The sequence below is a fragment of the Pelecanus crispus genome, chromosome 13 (assembly GCF_030463565.1).
Source record: "Pelecanus crispus isolate bPelCri1 chromosome 13, bPelCri1.pri, whole genome shotgun sequence".
Taxonomy (NCBI): Eukaryota; Metazoa; Chordata; class Aves; order Pelecaniformes; family Pelecanidae; genus Pelecanus; species Pelecanus crispus.
The window spans coordinates 6,963,000-6,982,279 of NC_134655.1; the positions used below are offsets into that span (position 1 = coordinate 6,963,000).

Below are 19,280 nucleotides of genomic sequence, written 5' to 3' on the forward strand. Positions count from 1 at the left end.
CTGCATGACAGAAATCAATGTTTTTGTGCACAGTCGGTATGACAAATCAAAGTAACTTAGGACAAAATGCCCGTGTTGTACTGACAGATGGAAAGTACAAAACAATCTGCACAAAACAGTGTTTCTCAGGCAAAAATAAACTGAAACATTACTTAAGAAACATTATGGAAATTTAAATAAACAAAAGCTTCAGTATTACAATCTACCCTACCATTTTTCTAATTAAATGAGAAGTGCTTCACACTTTCACGCAACATTAAGATGACTATGAAAACCACAAGCCCACCTCTCCACACATTCATACTAGTGTTACTCCAGTCCACTGACTCCAGTGGAATAACATCTGATTTACAGTAAAGTAAAGCAGGAGGAGAAACAGACCCGAAGACTGGAAATAAACCTGAGGTTTTTGATGAAACATAATCCTCAGCATGGGATGCAAAAGGTGATTTTTCTGACAAGTGCTACCCAAATTCTTCAGAGCTGTCTGTATGTAACCCCATCTCACTTCATCCTGACATAATCTTAATTAGTCTTAGTTCTACTGCAGAGAAGCCTACTGAGGCAGTTAGCACCATATAATTAATCAGATATTTTGCACGCATCACAGCAACCAACAGTGTCAACTTACTGATGTGAGTTAATACAAAACAGAAATCAACCCTGCCTTTCCCTTTCACATGAACTAAAAGCATGTGGCATGGAATGAACATACGACTATTTCTTCTATACACCGCTTAATGTCCTTTCTTCCCTTAGCAGCCATTTCCTAATGCATCATTACTCTCTGCAAAGTATAATTTATTTTTTCTGCTGGTACTAGGAGAATACATCTAGCAACAGAAAGTAATGTACTTACAAATATACAACACACACACTAACTCACTGGATTAAAAGCTTCATTGCAGGAGCCAAACATCAAAGTATTGTGCCTAATGTCACCGAGGGGGAAACCATGTGGTTACGTGATTTGATGGCAACGAAGCCACTGCTTAAGGAAAACAGTTTTATAAAGCTGATTCTCCATTCTCCTAAGCTTAAACTGAAATAGTTCAATAAGCAGTATAAAACCACAAGAAGGTTTATTCAGTTTTGTATGGCAACTGTAATATGCTGCGGTATTTATTAATAGTAAATGCAACGTTTAATACATGGCAGTGTTTAGCTCCAGTAGAAGACTGTAAAACTACTTGCAAGAACAATTCAGTCCATAACTAATATTCAATGCAAGGAAGAGTAGTCTAATGTTTTGTGATTTCTCAGATTCTCAGAACAAACCAGTGAGATAATAATCTTCACAGAAAGGCAGTATTTAAATGATAGTTTATTTTAGGAACTGACAGTAAACTGCTTAACACCTTCTCTCTACAGTGTTTGTGCCCCAAAGCAGTTAAGCATCTAAGGTAGGAATTATTAAAAATTGTGACAGCTCTAGTGTTTTCATTTCCAGTGAAATCTCAGCATAGGAACATGTACAGCTTATTCACTACCCGACACAAGGAGTCATTCACCATTATTATTTTTTAACCTCTTGGGATGTTTTTTTGTATTTTAAGGCTTATCACAAGAAATTAGGCAGCCTACTGGAATTGCCAAATGTTTCAGGTGCTGCCATCCACAATTACTGCTCATCAAACAAACAAATCTAATGTCTATTTCTAAGTACCTAATTGCCCTGCCTCTCCCTCCTATATGAATCTTCTTCATTTATTTTAATGCCAGAAGAATACAGCAATTATAACTCTGATAAGACCACTACCAAGTTTGTTTTATCCTAACTACACCAGCAGTAACTGAAGATAATCAACTGTTCATTTTTGTTCCTGTTTTAGCAGATGGCAAATATGTTATCAAACAACAGAAATGAGGATATATGTATAGGAAGGAAGGATAAGATGTGGTAAGTTTATTCCAAACAACTCAAAGCCCATCATCAAGCTACCTATATGCACTGATGCCTCTTCCATCCTAAAGACACAGCTGTCCTTTATCTTCTAACCCTGAGCTACATTTTATAATCCTACAGTCACCTGCGCTGTCATCTAATTCAGATTTCGCACTCTGAAACTTAGTCTGAATGTCTGACATAACATCGGGCTAGCATAACATGCATGTGCACTGCAGCAGGTTCACAACGTGGTTTTGATTAGTGATTGTAAGACTGGGAGTAGGGTGTGAATGGGAAGTCAAGACAAGGGGCAGAAGGCAACAGAGGTGAAGTCAGATTCCTGGGGATAATTTTGCCAGCAATAGCTGTGTTTCAACCCATGATTAAAATCTTAGTATGAACAAGGCAAAATGAAGCCTAGACACAACCTAAACTGTTCCAAAGGGATTAGTCATCATAATAAGCTCATCATCAGACTGTGTCTACCTAAAGATTGTACACACTGAGAATTGCAGAGAAACGCAAGTCTGAGTCCGCGAGTCTTCCCTCATGACTTCCGTTATTAACTCAGTCTGACAGTCATCATCTAGACAAGTTCTAGCGAAACTCCCACTGTTTTGGATTATTTTTCCAGTCTGAAGTGCCAAATTTCTTATTAGGCATGATCTTGGATGACTGATGTATCTCTTTCCAAAGCAAACTTTACTAGCCTTAATCATGATAAGTTTCATCAGTCTGGGAACATATGACATTTTACTTTATCACATGCTGTAAGTTTATCACATTTGGTCACATCAAACCTTTCTTACTCAGATAAATGGTATATTGACAAGAACTTTTAAAAGTGGACTAAACCAGAAATATGGATGTTTGGGTAGTGGTTTTAAAAGATTTAAAAACTAATAGCATTCTTCTCCATATTTTCCTACTTGATCACGTAGCTAGCGTTTTTCAATGCTAGAAATATTTAACACTTCCAAATCACTCAGAAAATTCTGAAGTCTTGGCATTCACCTAAAATCAGACTAAAAATTACTTACTTTCAACACACAGTATGTCCTTAGTTGGGTGATGCTATTAATCTTCAGTGTGAAAAGCACAGCCACTGAAGACTTGATCTTTATCAATATGCAGTAGCCTAGGGTAGCAGAAGTTTGTCACAGGAGCCAGGAATGGAATCTAAGCTTCTTTGGCTCTATCCCCCTTGATCTGAAGAACACCTTGCAGTTGTTAACCATAAAGCTGGTGAGAAGGGCAGTGGCACATCTATCTGACCCAAAAAATGCTACCCAGGTGAAATCTGTCACCAAGCAAATTCTGTACACTCAGAGCAAGTGGCAACAGCTGCTCCACAGAAATATGCAAGACTCCTCACCGAAAATGGTTTCTGATACTTAGATGTCTTTTTGACAGGATTTGCTACCTTTGGTGCTTCTTAGTAGTGCACAATTGGCTTAAGCGTGGAAACACTAGTTTTAGTATCTTTTCATTTAGTAAAACATATCTGGTCATTCTTGTCATGTATCTAAATTCATCTCTGGATACCCATGTGACATATCTAGAGCATCTTTTCTCCAGCAGAGCTCTAAAGCAACTTATGCATTATATTCTTAGACCACTATTGATGCCTAGACATCTCCAGAGTGTATCTTAGCATGGATTACCTTTGTCCAGTGACAGAAGAAATTAAAGTGGTGTGGGATTTGCAATGTCACACACAGCGGAAGGTCTTGCTTAACAGCCTACTTCATAGTACCAACTTTATTTATTTTGCAAGGATTCAAAAACCCTGGCAAGTGTTGAGTCTGCAGTTCCAGGGAGACCAGGTATTCCAAATTGAATGCTTACACTGCTAACACTATCCTCCAGACAATCTCTTTACAAATGATCAGTAATATGAAAATGCCTTCCTTTCATTTAGCCATTCATTTTAGTTTCTTCAGAATAAACTTGTTTTCTAGGACCATCAGAATGTGCTACCTGCATCCAGAAGAAAACTGGGATGGGCTGCACATACTGATTCTGGTAACACTTCTAGCAAGTTATGAAATAGAAAAATCACTTAAAATGATGGTGCTTACCCCGTTCTGTGTCATAGAGGTACACAAACTTTTCCCACTTATAATGAGTCAAGAGACTCAAGATGGCTCCTTTTAAGGCTGGCCGCATCTGGATGACAAACTGCACATCTGCATCTGTTGGGAAGCTGGGTGTGACGAAGGAGGTATGTAGGGCTCCACAAAATGACGTCAGCGTGTTCATTGACATCTGGTCATAGAATCCAAAGATGGCATAAACTCCTCTGGAAAACTGTGAACAGACTAAAAAAGACAGATGCGGTGTTAAAATCTGACTGATAATGGACACAAACTTTCAAAGTATATTTGAAGTAAGCCTTCTAAGCAATCCTCAAATTATTCTGTATGATGCAGCAGATGGAACGAATTCATGAGATAATATATACTAATTTCAGTGTGGCTGTGAGTTGTACCAACTTTGTCACAATTAAACTGGCCTGAGCACATTTTTGATTGCTATTTGTCCTGCTATATTGTTATAATCCGCTAATCTCTCCATATTCTTTAAAAACAAACATGGGATTACACTGCTTGTCTGTAAAATACCTTCCCTCCCTCGAGTAGCACCTTGAGAGCTCTGTTAGCAGCTACGTAACAAATGTCAGGTCTGCCTAAAAGTCAAAATGTTAAGGTGTAGTTTTCCCTGGTACCCCACCTTGATTCAGCTCTGATTCAAAGAAATCTGTGTTTTATTCCTTTATAGTCCGCAACTCTGAAATCTCTGTATGAAATCTGGGTGTGGTCTTTTTCAGTGAGAAATTATGGTGGCTTCTTAACTGAATGTTAAAATCTTTCAGAAACAATTTGGAAAGTGTATGGCTCATAAATGACAACACAAGTGAGGAACACGTATTGTTGCTTCATGGGACAAAAGTTGATACCCCTGAACCTGGAAGCTTTTAGTCACTAACCATTCCGGTGTCCTGAGGAACTCATCTAGTACCAGAAAATAATAAAAATGCAGTCAAAGGCGTTTTGTTTCACATGTACTTATCTGGGGAAACACTTCATTTCCCATACTTTATAGAGATTGAACAATTACCCTTTTGGACAAAAATGAAAGTATTTCAATTTATAAACATGGTCAACTTCATGGGAGTTGCAGGGAAAAGAGTTTCTTTGTTGTCCAACTCTGTAGGAACAGAGCAAACCTCCTGTGACCCTGGGTTCTTTCCATGGAGGGAGACTGCATCAGGGATAGCGAGGGAGCCTGATATGTGAGATGCCGGGGCTCCTGTCCATAACAAAAATTGTACAACTGAAATACACTACAGCATAGCAGCACTTCTAAATCAAAATATTTCTGGACTCAGATAGGCAAGTCCCATTTGTAATGAAAACACATTTCTTAGAAAAACGTTCATTCAACATAAACAATTTCGCTTGTCAAGAACTGGACTAACCAACAATTTTCAGCTAGTCCCATTAACCACTTTTGCCAAAACACTGCATATTTAACTTTGCAAAAAGCAAGGGGAACTAATTACCAGTAAAGAAGACATGACTTCTACACAGAAATATACAGCATCGTTACTTCCGAAAGTACCATCATGAAACATCTTCTACCACAAATGCTACTATTCAGAATCACTAAAGCCTCTTAAAGTAATTTTAAAAAGGATTCTCCACAGTATCAGCTCATTGACACACCATCATGGATAACACCTCAAATAGGTAGTCAGGTGTGAAAATTCTATTTTCTTCCTGGAGATCCAGATGCAAAACCAGAAATGCTATTAAGGAATTTCTTTAAGTGTTTAAGCCACTGTATCAGGATGTGACCAGTAGTGGATACCAGCAGCAAATAACAGCTGGTGTAGATAGAAAAGACGCACATGAGGCACAGAGAGGGAATAAGAAGTAGTGATTTCTGAAAGAAAAGTTTGTGGAAGTTCTCAACCGCAGTAAAGAAAAGATATAAAAAAAGTTATAATACAGCAAGAATTTATTCCCAGAGGCATGACTGAGGAATTAAATACACAGTTTCAAAAGGAATTTTGTTAAACTATATACCAGCAGGATATAAAGTAGAAAAGCTACCATAAAAATTATCTGCTAAAGTAACAAATAAAAGGCACTAACTTACAGGTGAAAAAAGGGGAAAAATACATTAGAAAGTCTGGCAGTCTCCAAATCATTTCAGTGGCGTGTAAACCCTAATTCCACGGGAATAATCACTGAAGTGGGGCTAGCTGAGCTGGGTGTCCTCACATACACTGAGTCAGAACCTCACCGATCAGGCTTCTTTCCCATATTTATTAATGGCCTAGTTTACTAGCTTTTTATGCAGATTCTGTACTGCAGAGAAAGCAAAGAAGAGCAAGTATTCAGGAAACATCCCTTCTTGCAATGCAAAGAAAACATATTCTCAAATGTCTCCTGACCCTAAAATCCCACAGTATTTCAAATGATTGGGGGTTCACCCATTATTTCTTATCGGGTATAAGGCTCAGGAATACTTTTGAACTGTGACTCCACTGAAATCTCTCAGATTTACAGGGACACAGTATCTGAAAAAAGAGTCAGAAGGGGGCTTGGAAAGCCTACCATGCTATCTAAGTGTAGGACTATAATGAAGAATACAGATTAGCTCTTGTTAGGACTGCTTGTTCCTATATCCCACAGAGTCAGTGGAGAGAACTGGTGCACTGCTAAAGGTAACCGACAGCGGCTGGCTCCAGCACGGACCAGCTCCTCTGCCCTGTGCTGGGAACCAGCTGAGAATTGGTCTGGTTTGTGCTCTCTCTTCTTCTTAGAGATACGGCACCTAGGCACTGTGGTTAACAGTTTAAAAATGGTTCAAGGTCTTTGTCCTTTGGACAAAATTGTGGTTTGCATGACTATTTTAAAACACTGAATTAAGGTGTATCTGTTTTCATAGCAGATTGTGCTCATTTATGCGAAGAGCCCATTTTCAATTTGTGAGTAATGTCAGAAAAAAATCAGAGTCTGTGAACAGCCTGACCGTAAGCAGGATCTTCTCCAAACAATACCTAGCAGCCAACATGGAGCTGCTGCTTGCATGGAGCATCCCAGCACAGGTGAGAGCTTCTGATTTGGCCTTCAGACATTTGCAACTTTTTTCCTAAAAATTCTGGAGGAGCACCAACAGTATCTTCTAACAAGTGCACCCCCCTGCCCAGTCTTATTTCCCCTGATTCAGGTTTGTATTCACTGCAGATCTTTGAGATTTAACACTTTTACAGACTACCTATCTTCTATTAGTTTTGAAAAATCATCTCTTAAGCTCCTCTACTTATTTCTTACAGCTTATTCTTCTTGACTATCTATTCCACATGCACTGTAGGGTGCCAGTTCAATTTTACTGGTCCATTTAAAAGGCAAACAAACTTTTGTTTTTGTAAGGAGAAGCTAAAAGGCCAATTATCTGGTCCTGAATGTTCATTTGCATTTTTGAACTCACAATTTTGTTCCAATTTTGTAGCATTAGGTCTTCTGTTTAGTTTGTGACCCAATCTCCTATGTGATCAGATGAACGTACTGAACATCCACAAACCCACAGCCATGTTGTTACGTGTTTTCCAAAAACCAAACGTGTAATTATATGCATTTGAATTACATTATTATTCTAACATCACTGAGACAGAAGCAAAATTTAAAAAAGGCTACCTAAACCTTAGCTTTAAGCTCTTTTTACAAAGTACTTTCTATTGACAATCAGAACAATCCTCATGTTGGCGTAAGAATTTTGGTATTTTTCCTTAATTAATCACAGTTGATTTATGTCTGGTTTTCCCTACTTGAAAAATGCAGATACTCAAACACATACTTTGTCTGTTAAAGAAGTGATTTGGACAAATCCTGATGCAACCTCATTCCTCAAAAAAACCCGCGATTTTTTTTTTTGCTGGGCTATGCCTTTATGAAACTGCTCTTAATTATAGTTATTAATACTGTGGATGTGCATCTGTTTCCACAGACAGCACATAACCAAGTTGCTTTATAACCTGATCTGAAAAAGTTGCAACCTCCACAAATAAGGGACAGTATCCAACGGGGCGTCATAATAAGCCATTATTTTGGCATTAGGTGCAAGGTGAGTATTTACTAACAGAGACTTAACTCTGGGCTGATTCTCAGAGTAAGTTAGCTGCCACATGCCACCATCTTCAGGAGAGGAAGGGATGGTATGACAGAAGCCTGCGAATTCTCAAGCATGTCAAGAAAAGATAAGGAACTTTCAGGTCATGAGAGACCGAAGTGTTTCCTGCCAAGGATGGAAAATGCTCAGAGCCAGACTGATCACAGTGGTTAAGCAGAATCTGCATTTAAAAAAAAAAAAAAGGCAACCAAAAAAACCAACCCAACCCCAAATAAATAAAAATCTGTGTTTCTGTACGGAACAGCAGCTGAGCCATCCTAAACATCAATGTAACTCAACGAACCCCGGGCTTCTGTTTTACTAGCAGTTCCATCCTCCCTCCAGTCAAATCAGCCCCACCACAAAAACTTGCTAAGGTTAACCAGATGTGATTTTTTTTCCACTCAGGCCCCAGTAAGGCCACAGGCCAGAATCTCAAAAGATGCTCCATTTCACACAAGTTTATTAGATTAGATGTTTTGTGTTGTTTTAAAATTTATTTTTTGCTTTCTAATAGTATTTAGTTCTTCTACCTTTTAGTGACTGTGAGTATTCCTGACACAGCAAGGTTGTATAGGCTCTGACATTTCTACTGTCTATTGCCTGGAAGCTAAAGTCAAAACTTCTCTGACACCTTTTTTTTTTTTTTTTCCTTAACTTCCAGTTCTTACTATAAACAACTGAAGCGTTACTAGGAACATTTACAAGTAGGTTTGGAACATTTTTTTCTTGTTTAAAGAAAAGCTGTATAAAGCCACAAAAGAAATACGTTAATGGGTGGATCTTAGTACGCCATTTCCACTAGATGATATCATTAACGACTGACTTGTAAAAGTCGGCAGGATCCTCCCAAGCGTGGCATACAGTGCACTTCTGCCCAGGGGTGTAACAGCCTGGTAGTTTTGGAGTCAGGGGTTGGAGGTTACAATACCTCAAGACACTATTCCTTCTTCATTACTGTTTGTATGGACAAGTAATTTCCCCGTTGTTCCTATCAATTTCTTATAAAATAGGTCTGAAAAAATTAACCTATGTCAAAGGAGCACCATAAGGCCTGCTTTATTGATAATTATACAGCTCTTTGGGATGAAAGGCGCTGTAGGAGCACAATCACAATTGACATTATTGCGTGTTGCTCATACCAGGTCCTTGGTTTTGTGTTCTGTGTTTCCCTCAGCTGTGAAATAATTTTATTCCCTCCACTTTGCTCTGCCAGTTGTCTTGGATTCCAGACAATTCTCACTGCCAGCCTCTGCCAACAGACTAATGGGACTACTTTATAACAGAATAATACGCAATGTATCTCTGAGCAGTTGCTATTTTCTAGCTAAGGCTCCATCCTATGACTTCCTTGCTGTAATAATACAAGGGTTATCATTAATGTCACTTCATACAGTAAGCATACAGGCTCTTAAGAGAGACCAACAATGCCTCTACTGCTTTCTTTCCCTTTCGTTTTAATACACTGAATGAAAAAGCATGCTCTTTCGACCTTGAGCCCTGAGGAGGTCAGCACAGCAGTGTCCCCAAATGCAGAATGAGCTACTTTCGGGGGGCTCCAGGCAATCAGACTGGAGCTTTTAAAGGCTTTCCTTTAAAGACAAACTCATCATATTAAAAATTAAGTGAACTACATTTACCTATGGCCAATAAAACTAGCTTTTACATTTAAATTGTTGACACTGAAGTATGTCAAAAAGATAATATTCCACTGAGTTGTTTAAAATTCAGCTGAGAAAAGCATTTCTGAAAACATCCATTTCTGAAACAGTTAATAGTGAATATTCTTAGGGTGGGAGGGAACCAAGGAAGTTACAACTTGGAATTGGATACAAATCCTCCTGAGATATTGGCTATAACATCACTTCTCATCCTACCTAACAAAGGATGTGCCCTTACAAACATAAAAAAATCCCCCCAAAACAAAAAAAACCCCAACCCAAAACATCACAGCAGAGCGCAAAACAAGTTACAATTTACTCTTGTTTCTTCATTTACGGCAACGTTTTTTTCAGTGATATAACTGCACTGTGTTTTATCTAGTTCTTTATAAAAAGAACTACTTGGCTCACTTCATTCTATCTAGTGCCTTCTTCAAACATATATACTTCCTTCAGTTTGCATTTCTTTTTAGACAAGCCAACAAAATAAAAACAGTACATTCAGCCACTGGGGGTGGGGGGTATTATTAAATTGCAAATGAAAGGCAGAAGGATTAATCCATTCATATTTTACAAACCATTTACTGGAAAGCAATCCAAAACGAATGTCCAGATCCAAGCATCCCCAAACATTTGCTGGTCAAGATCTTGTTCAAGATGACTTTTGTCACCCTATCACAACCCCATTACGCATTATTAAATGAGTCTTTATTTCTTATCTGCGTTTCAGGATGACGTTAGAACCCTGATCACCATTACAGCTCCTGGGTGCTGGGTGCTGTACAAATACATTACCACAACCTCGGTTTCCTTCAGTATGCCAAGTTATTTATGACATACATGACTCGACCCATTAAACTTTACACGTTTTGGCCTTTATATATACTACTAGAGTCAAATAAAACCCTAACAATGTACATGAATTTGCTGCATGCTGGATCTTCAACATCTGTGTGAATTTTATGAGCGTATGAAAAATACCAGCTTGCAATAATAAAAATAGGCCACTTAGGCCGCAACAGCGCTAGCAGGAACACCAGCAGCACAGTCTCATGCACACTGTGATGCCAACGGGTGCCTGCCGAGACCTGCAATGACTGCTCATGAGAAAGAAGTGCATTATCTGAAGCCAGAGCCTTTTAGACAGAAAGGCTGACGAAAGGCGCAGTTTCAGAAAGCACTCGGAGAAAGGTAGCTGAAGATCGCTCAGGTCTGATGTACTTTGTCCTTTACTCAGATAAAGGTAGACCTGGACCAAAACCTCTCTGCCCCCAAAACTGCAAATTTGATGTATATGCAAATAATATTTTTAAAAACCTAGCTAATATTAACAAGCACATCCTTGAGCACCAAACTGTAAGAAAGAGAGAAAGTCAGGCTGAACACCACCTTGACAGTCCCGAGAAAGCTGTGCCTAGCTTTCTGAAAGGTGTTCCTAGTCTAGTCAGGGAATGCACTGCAGGTGGCCCGAGTGGCTTGGAACAGGCTATGCTACTTGTGCTGCTATTACCTGCTCACTTACTGGTTAGTTCCCAAGCTGCTTCCAAACCTGAGACTATGTAGAGTCTGAGCTACCTCTGTTTTCAGGTTACTGTCCAGAAAGCTAAAAAAAAAAAAACCCACAACCAAACAAAATTTGTAGAACCTTGATGAAACTCAAGCACAAAATGAGTATCTTGTCCTGCAAACCTACCAAATTATAATGTTTGCTTCACTTTTCATTATAAAAAAACCCAATTCTCCGTATTTACAACACATTTCTGATGGTAGAAGAAACCCAGGAGTCAATCCACCCAGCTTCCAGGAAAAGCGTTGGCCCCTTATCAGTAGGTCCAAGCTATAAAGATTTTGTTTAGCTGGGATCACTATTACACACTGATTTTTTGAAACACCATGGAATTGGAGTTTTATGAGAACATTCCTTTTGAAAGGCTATGAATCAGATTGTCATGGCTCAATTTGAAGTATAATCTATTGGAGTTTGAGGGAAGCAAAACAGGGGTTTAAAGCTTAAAATGCATTAAAGGTGAGAGGAGATATATATGTGCCATACAAATCAACTGATTTTTTTTGAGGATGATTTAAAAAATATGTTAGGCATTTGAAGACTATACTTAAGTATGTGCTGATCAGAATACTACATTATCTTGCCCGTGTCTTTACAAGATGGAGTACAAGCCCTCAAATCAGACACCACAAATTATAACCAAGTTTTCTATTTTTAAATCCATCCTGGCAATCCATGATCTTCTACTGTTAAGAGACCACTTTCCATCCTGATCCCACCACCCCCACAAGCTGCTCACAAGGGAGAATTCCTTTTAGTTTTAAAGGGAAGACATCAAATACATACCATGCAGTTTAAAACAAAAAGCTCGTAGAAAGAAGACTTTGCAGCACTGTTGCAGAACTCGGATTCAAATTATGTGGATTTGTGTTATTCATGAGCACTTAGGCTTACTGCCTGTGCTGGTCCTGACACCAAAGGAGACCTTGTAGGAGGAGCAGCAAGAAGCTTCTCTTCGTAGACAGTTGAACTCACTGCTGGAGAGAAGTAGAAAGGCATCGGTATCTGCCTTTTGTGCTTTGATGAAGAGATGCTTCTGCTTAGTTTCTCCAGGATAATCAATGCCTTGCCAACGACAGCAGTATGCGCAACGCCAGCACTCTGCTCTCGATGGGCAGCTCCACGATCCCGGATGCTTAAGAGTTCAGGCACTGGCCTCAAGTTTAGCGAGTGTTAGAGACTTAACATGTGGAGGTAAGGCGTTCACTGAGCTTTTGCGCTCTGAGAAAAGGCTGAGTCTATCCCATACACATAACCACACCCTCCTTTCTCCCTGAAGCATGGAAGATGAGCTAACACCTGTGTGAGGGAGCCAGAGGACATGGCAAAGCTTTCCCCCGGAGAGTCTTAATATATTCACAGGAAACAACGATCATTTGTTCTTCACATCCGAGATTCCAGCTCATGTTTTGTGACTAATCCCTGCAGAAATATAGACAGTGTGCATGCAACACAAATATGTAACACATGCTTGAGTTAAATAACTTGTTTCCATCTGTTGCACCATTTTAAATGCTTTTCATTTTAATCTAGTATGTTATGCCAGTATGCTGTGATCACTTTGGATTGTAACTATATCTCTTATTTTCTGAAGTATTTTTTTCTAAAAATGTTGGTCAGAGGAAAAATACGAAAAACACTATTCTTTCAAAAGTTATCCATTTATAAAACACAAGGAAATTTAGCAGCCATTTACTTACAGGCAGCCAATATACTCCACTAATATGCACGTTCTAATAAACACATAGTAACATTTAATAGTTGAACATAAAATCATGAATGTTTCCATAATTTTATTCAAAGCAATTAAGAGTTCCACAAGACATTAAGCACTCTTGTTTTGGAACAAAAAGACATGCTCAAAGAAGTGTTTTTAACGTGAATTTGACAAGATGTGGTAGACCAGGGAGTATCCAAGTAGCTATCGGTATCATCTTCAGAGACAATCTATCTCACCTATTTAGTCAATACTTTAAACAACAGGCTAAGAGAAAAGCAAGTATTTTGTGGTATGAAGAAAAAATAGATAAGTCACACCCATCAGAGAACGGCAGCATTTCGCAGTTGAGGATGTTAGGCAGAATGTGGGGCTGAATCGAAGCGCAGCAGTTAAAGGCAATGCTGCGCCTCAGAGCTGCAAATCAGCAGCAGCTATCTCCAGCACTCTGATACACCGAAGGGATTTCTTATTTCATTGGAACATCCCAGCATGGAGGAAGTAAAAAGGCGGAGGCATATTATTAAATGTATGCTTGTTCAGCAGATCCCTCCCTAAGTGATTTCAGAGGTTGACTTCATTCTGGGCCACTGTGGTGAAAGGCAATAAATCAAAAGAAGGCTCTGGCAGCGTGATGAAAGATGAGCTGAGTCTGCTGAGGTGGTGCCATTTATAGGCCTGTGGAGATGTATTACAGAGGATGAGACAGAAGAAGCAAAATGGCAAACACACCTGGAATCACTGAACTGGGTAAAATTCACCACGAGGTAAAGGCCAGGATTAAGGTTGTCCAAGGAGAAAGGGGGTGTGATCGCCAAAACAGCAGCTGTGCAAGCAGCCTCCGGCTCCGCAGGGTTTCCAGTTGGCTCTATGTACGCAGAGCATGGTGCTGGCTGACAGACAGCCCAGTTCACCCAAAGCAACAGTCCCTAACACTTTCCTGGAGGCTCTGCAATAGTATTCCAGCAAGCACTGTCACTGCAAGTACATCTCGGACCGGTGGACTGGATTTCACAGTTCTGTATCTCCTCCCCCTGTTTACTCAAGGTTCATGGGGCTATGCAATTCTCACCCACTCCTTGTGTCCCACTGCTGTCAGCTTATCAGCCTGAGAGACTTCAGATCAGTTAATACAGAAGAGGAAACAGAATGGCTGTGAAAACCTGGCTTCAGCAGCCAGGGAAATCATTTGCAGATGCTCCTTAGGGGTCCAATCAAGTACCCACCAACATCACTGGAGAAGCTCCCGTAGACTTCAGTGAGAGCTGGACTAGAACCGAGAGGCCTATTCAGTACATTGAAAGAACAAACTACAGAACTGCAACACCAAAATCCCACCTTCCTTTACAAAAACAAAAGCACCCCCACACCTAGTTTTATTCTTGGCTTCATTTCTATCTGCCTTACAGTCAAGAGTCCTTGCTACCAGCCTCCTGGACCTTCATGATCACATCTGACAGTAATTCACAGACCAGTAGCCTCAGCTAAGCCAGTGCCTTATTTACAGGGAACAAGAAGAATATTATTCTGTATAAATTATGCATAATCACTATTTATCAAGCTGGGTTAATTGGCACATAACAAAGGAGTTGTCTGGTGCACAGCTGAATAATGTGGAAGCCAAAATTGATGGAAATGGTACAGCAAAAGCCTGATTGTGAAAGAAAAGTCACATTGCTACATGTTAATTCTTAACTGACTGCTGCTCTTTCAGAGGAGGAGGGGGCGGCCAAGTGAGACAGGCCTAATTTGAATTTATTTGTTAATCTCGGAGGGTCTGGACAGATTGCTGTAGCTTTAAATACTGGTTCAAAGTCTGGTCTCAGCCAGCTTTGTAGTGAAACGTTAACCTGGTGCAACTCCATTGCTTTTCTGTGCTCCATGAGACCCTGCTACACTCATCAGCAGAGAACAATCTCGTTAATCATCAGCAACAGCATGAGACTGTGGCCTGCAGGGCTACATGCGATGGTGATAGAGAAGTGGGATTCTTCCTATCTTCTCTTGCCACAGAAGAGCTAAATGCCTCATACAAAAGCCAAACTAGCAGCACTTTGGTTCTACTCAAGAGGTTGTAGAAGTCCTCATCAGAAACCTAGTGTGTCCTGAGACAGTGGCAGCATGGGGCAGTTTCTCTAGTACCGCACACACCTGAAGAACCACAGCTTGGTCAACCTTATTCTACATGCACAGAATCGCTTCACTGACACCAGCAAGGCTTTACTAGATGTCCTAGATCCCAAAGCTGCGTGCACAAATTCAAGCACCGAGTTAGGCGTTTTGATGAACAGACACGGACTGAAGTATGCACACAGGACATTGAATGAGAGCTGAGGGTGAAATTACCAAGAAGCTCACTCTGGTAGGAGGTCCCCCTTCAGTGAGGCATTACACACTAGCTGTACTAGGGGTATTCAGATGATTTAGTCTGATTTACACCATGGCACTTCCGCCCTTCCCTAGTCTCTTCTCTACTAACACCTACTAAAATGTCTCCTAGCAGGAAAACATCTGCAAATCGATGACTTCAAAGAACAGCCCATTCCCTCACTCTCTCAAACTTGCTGGTAGAGTTAACAGAAAACGAGAAGACTCCCATAACTTCCACTGCTATGAGTCAGAACCTCTTTTATTCAGAACCACCATCCAGGTCAGGCCATATTGCTGTGATCTCATCAAGTTTGTGGTCTCATCAGCATAAATACAAATGAATGCAGAACCATAGATATTTTTAAAAAATTCTGGATTATGTTATCTCCATTACAGCTCCTCCATATTGGAAACACAGTTAACAAACATTAGCTTTCCTCTGAAAATATTCTGACATTTACCAAAATTACCATGCTACACACATTGTTCACACCATGACTTAGCATCCGTGGGCTACAATCCATGCTTTGCATCCACATCCTCCTACCCAAAAGGCTCCTAAGCCTGAATTCTTGGTGCCCCTTGAAAAGTCTAACGTGACTCAAGGAAGAGAAGTTTTATGTGCAGAAGTATCTTCATTGTCCCTTTTTTTTAATCTTCACTGCAAACAACATCTGAAGTTGCTGGCAGTTCTTTTGATTGAAAAAAGTGGAATTTGATCGCTGAGACTGCGTGTGCTGCATATCAAATACTCACAAAGGTTATGTGGTGGTTTGACCCTGGATGGATGCCAAGTGCCCACCAAAGCCGCTCTATCACTCCCCTCCTCAACTGGACAGGGGAGAGAAAATATAACAAAAAAGCTCGTGGGTTGAGATAAGGACAGGGAGATCACTCACCAACTACTGTAAAGGGCAAAACAGACTCGACTTGGGGAAAACCAGGTTAATTTATTGCCAATCAAAACTGAGTAGGAGACAGGAGTGAGAACACGTGTAGGGTAACGAGAAATAAAACCAAATCTTGAAACACCTTCCCCCCACCGCTCCCTTCTTCCCAGGCACAACTTCACCCACAATTTTCTCTACCTTCTCCCCCTGAGCAGTGCAGGGGGATGGGGAATGAGGGTTGCAGTCAGTTCATCATGCGTTGTCTCTGCCGCTCCTTCCTCCTCAGGGGAGGACTCCTCACTCATCCCCTCCTCCAGCGTGGGGTCCCTCCCACAGCAGACAGTCCTCCACAAATGTGGGTCCTTCCCATGGGCTGCAGTTCTTCACGAGCTGCTCCAGCGTGGGTCCCTCCCACGGGGTGCAGCCCCTCAGGAGCAGCCTGCTCCAGCGTGGGTCCCCCGCGGGGTCCCCAGCCCTGCCAGCAAACCTGCTCCAGCCTGGGCTCCTCTCTCCACGGGGCCACAGCTCCTGCCAGGAGCCTGCTCCAGCGCGGGCTTCCCCCGGGGTCCCAGCCTCCTTGGGGCACATCCCCCTGCTCCGGCGTGGGCTCCTCCCTGGGTGCAGGGGGATCTCTGCTCCCCCGTGGGCCTGGAGCACCTCCTGCCCTCCTTCTGCACTGACCCTGGGGTCTGCAGGGCTGTGCCTCTCACATATGCTCACTCCTCTCTCCCACTGCAGTTTGTGTCCCGGTGTTTTTTTGGGTTGGTTGGTTTTTTTTTCATCTTCTTAAATATTTTCCCCCAGAAGTGCTACCACCGTCGCTGATCGGGGCTCAGCCTTGGGCAGCAGTGGGTCCGTCTTGGAGCTGGTTGGCACTGGCTCTATCGGACATGGGGGAAGCTTCTGGCATATTCTCACAGAAGCCACCCCTGTAGCCCCCCGCTACCGAAACCTTGCCACGCAAACCCAAGATAGGTTAGTATTAGTGATGTCATTAATTTTTGTTGTTTCGTATGTACAGTTATCCAGTCTGCTCACTGCAAACTTCTTAGCCTTTTCACATTGAGTTTCTTGTACATTATTGGATTTAATAATTTGTACTGTATTTCAAACATAGGCCTGTTTTTATGTAATGTTTCTTTGCATGTAAATAAAATACATATTTAAGCAACTTTGTTGCTATTGAAATAAATACTTTTTCAACCTACTCTTTCATCGTCTATATCAAGCCTACTTTCCAACTCATTCCTTAGCCTCTGGGTTCACAGACGTGCTCCATCCTCAGGTATGCATTAGCATCCTTAATCCAAATCCCTCCATAATAGTAGCATTTATTAGAAGTATCTAAAAAATTCTCCTCTCTGGCTTTTCACACGAATCACTAAATCTGCTAACACCTTGCTTGTATACACCAACAAATTCCAAGCATCCTGCAAAAGCACCGTGTAAACTCAGGAGGGAGAGGAAAACCGAGGCGGGGGGAAGTCCAAAACAACAAAGGAACCACAACACTATCCAAGCCTATTCTGGTCTTGGGAACAAAAACCCTAATCCTTATGGCAGAAAATAAGTATGAATTCCTAAAGAGCAATGCACTGTGGATCCTTCTCTCAGTAAGTCACTTCAGTGAACCTTCCACAGCACTCAGTCCTGGCCGTACCATAAGGAATTAGCCCATTTAGGGGGTACTGTTCAGCCAAGGAACAAGCAGATGAGTCTCACCAGTGTCTCAAACACAACTGTGCAATACCCACATGTGTACAAAGTTGGAGGAAACAGCCTTAAAATGGCAGTGTGTATGCCAGTAGTCCCTATAGCCAATCTACCAGCACCAAACAGCGTAACTGTAGCCGTTTGGATGATAGGTGGCAATAAATTTCTCTGTCTTAAGAAAAGTTCTCACATGGCTGTACCGTTGCTCTAGCTCTGCAGTAAGCTGGAGGATGAGCTCTTTCCAGAAGCCCATCGTCACCCTGAAGGCCTGTCCCCGTTGCTGGTTATCCCTTGTTTGCAGCACCACCTGTTCTGGGAGGTCAACCACCAAGCAAAACTGTGCTCAGGATAGGAAGGATCTTACCAAGGGATGACAAACTGGAGAGAAACACTGCCAGCTCTGGATGACACGATTAGGCTCTGTAGGTAGGGAAGCCCTTATTCGCAGCAGGCACAGACGTAACCATGGGAGGAACTGCTTCATGAAGTCAATGAACTCAACTAATTTTTCAGCTCCCTTTCAAATAAGCTTAAAAAAAAACCAGCTTGCTATGCACAACAGAATAGAAACTGATACGTGACTCCAGTTAGAGATTGTAAATAATGCCTTACTTTAAATTAAACATACCTGTGTCCTACCAAATATAAATATATTCAATTTCTGCTTTCCTAATTTCTCATAAATGAATTCACAATATCTTCCAGGTTTTATAGATTAATGACTCTCAATTTTAACTTGCAAATGTCAGTGCCAGTTTCAGTTTGAATTTAAAATAAATATTTTTCTTTTTTTAAAACCATAGAATCATAGAATCATCTAGGTTGGAAAAGACCTTTAAGATCATCCAGTCCAACCATTAACCTACACTACCAAGCCCACCTAAACCAATCAAGGGCAGACTGGACTAAACCATATCCCAAAGTGCCACATCTACCCGTTTTTTGAACACTTCCAGGGATGGTGACTCCACCACCTCTCTGGGCAGCCTGTTCCAATGCTTGACCACCCTTTCCGTAAAGAAATTTTTCCTAATTTCCAGTCTAAACCTCCCCTGGCGCAGCTTGAGCCCATTTCCTCTCGTCCTATCGCTAGCTACATGGGAGAAGAGACCAGCACCCACCTCACTGCACCCTTCTTTCAGGCAGTTGTAGAGAGCGATAAGGTCTCCCCTCAGCCTCCTCTTCTCCAGGCTAAACAACCCCAGTTCCATCAGCCGCTCCTCATAAGACTTGTTCTCCAGACCCTTCACCAGCCTTGTTGCCCGTCTCTGAACACGCTCCAGCACCTCAATGT

The 19,280-nt window shown here is 41.2% G+C and overlaps 1 protein-coding gene across 1 annotated transcript in view; it reads right to left on the reverse strand.

The window, feature by feature from the left end:
• Positions 1 to 19,280, reverse strand: part of GRIA3 (glutamate ionotropic receptor AMPA type subunit 3) — a 156,739-nt gene that overhangs the window by 112,120 nt on the left and 25,339 nt on the right. The window contains exon 3 of the mRNA XM_075720585.1: positions 3,970 to 4,209. Coding sequence (XP_075576700.1) covers positions 3,970 to 4,209 — 240 coding nt within the window. The remainder of the gene's footprint in view (positions 1 to 3,969; positions 4,210 to 19,280) is intronic.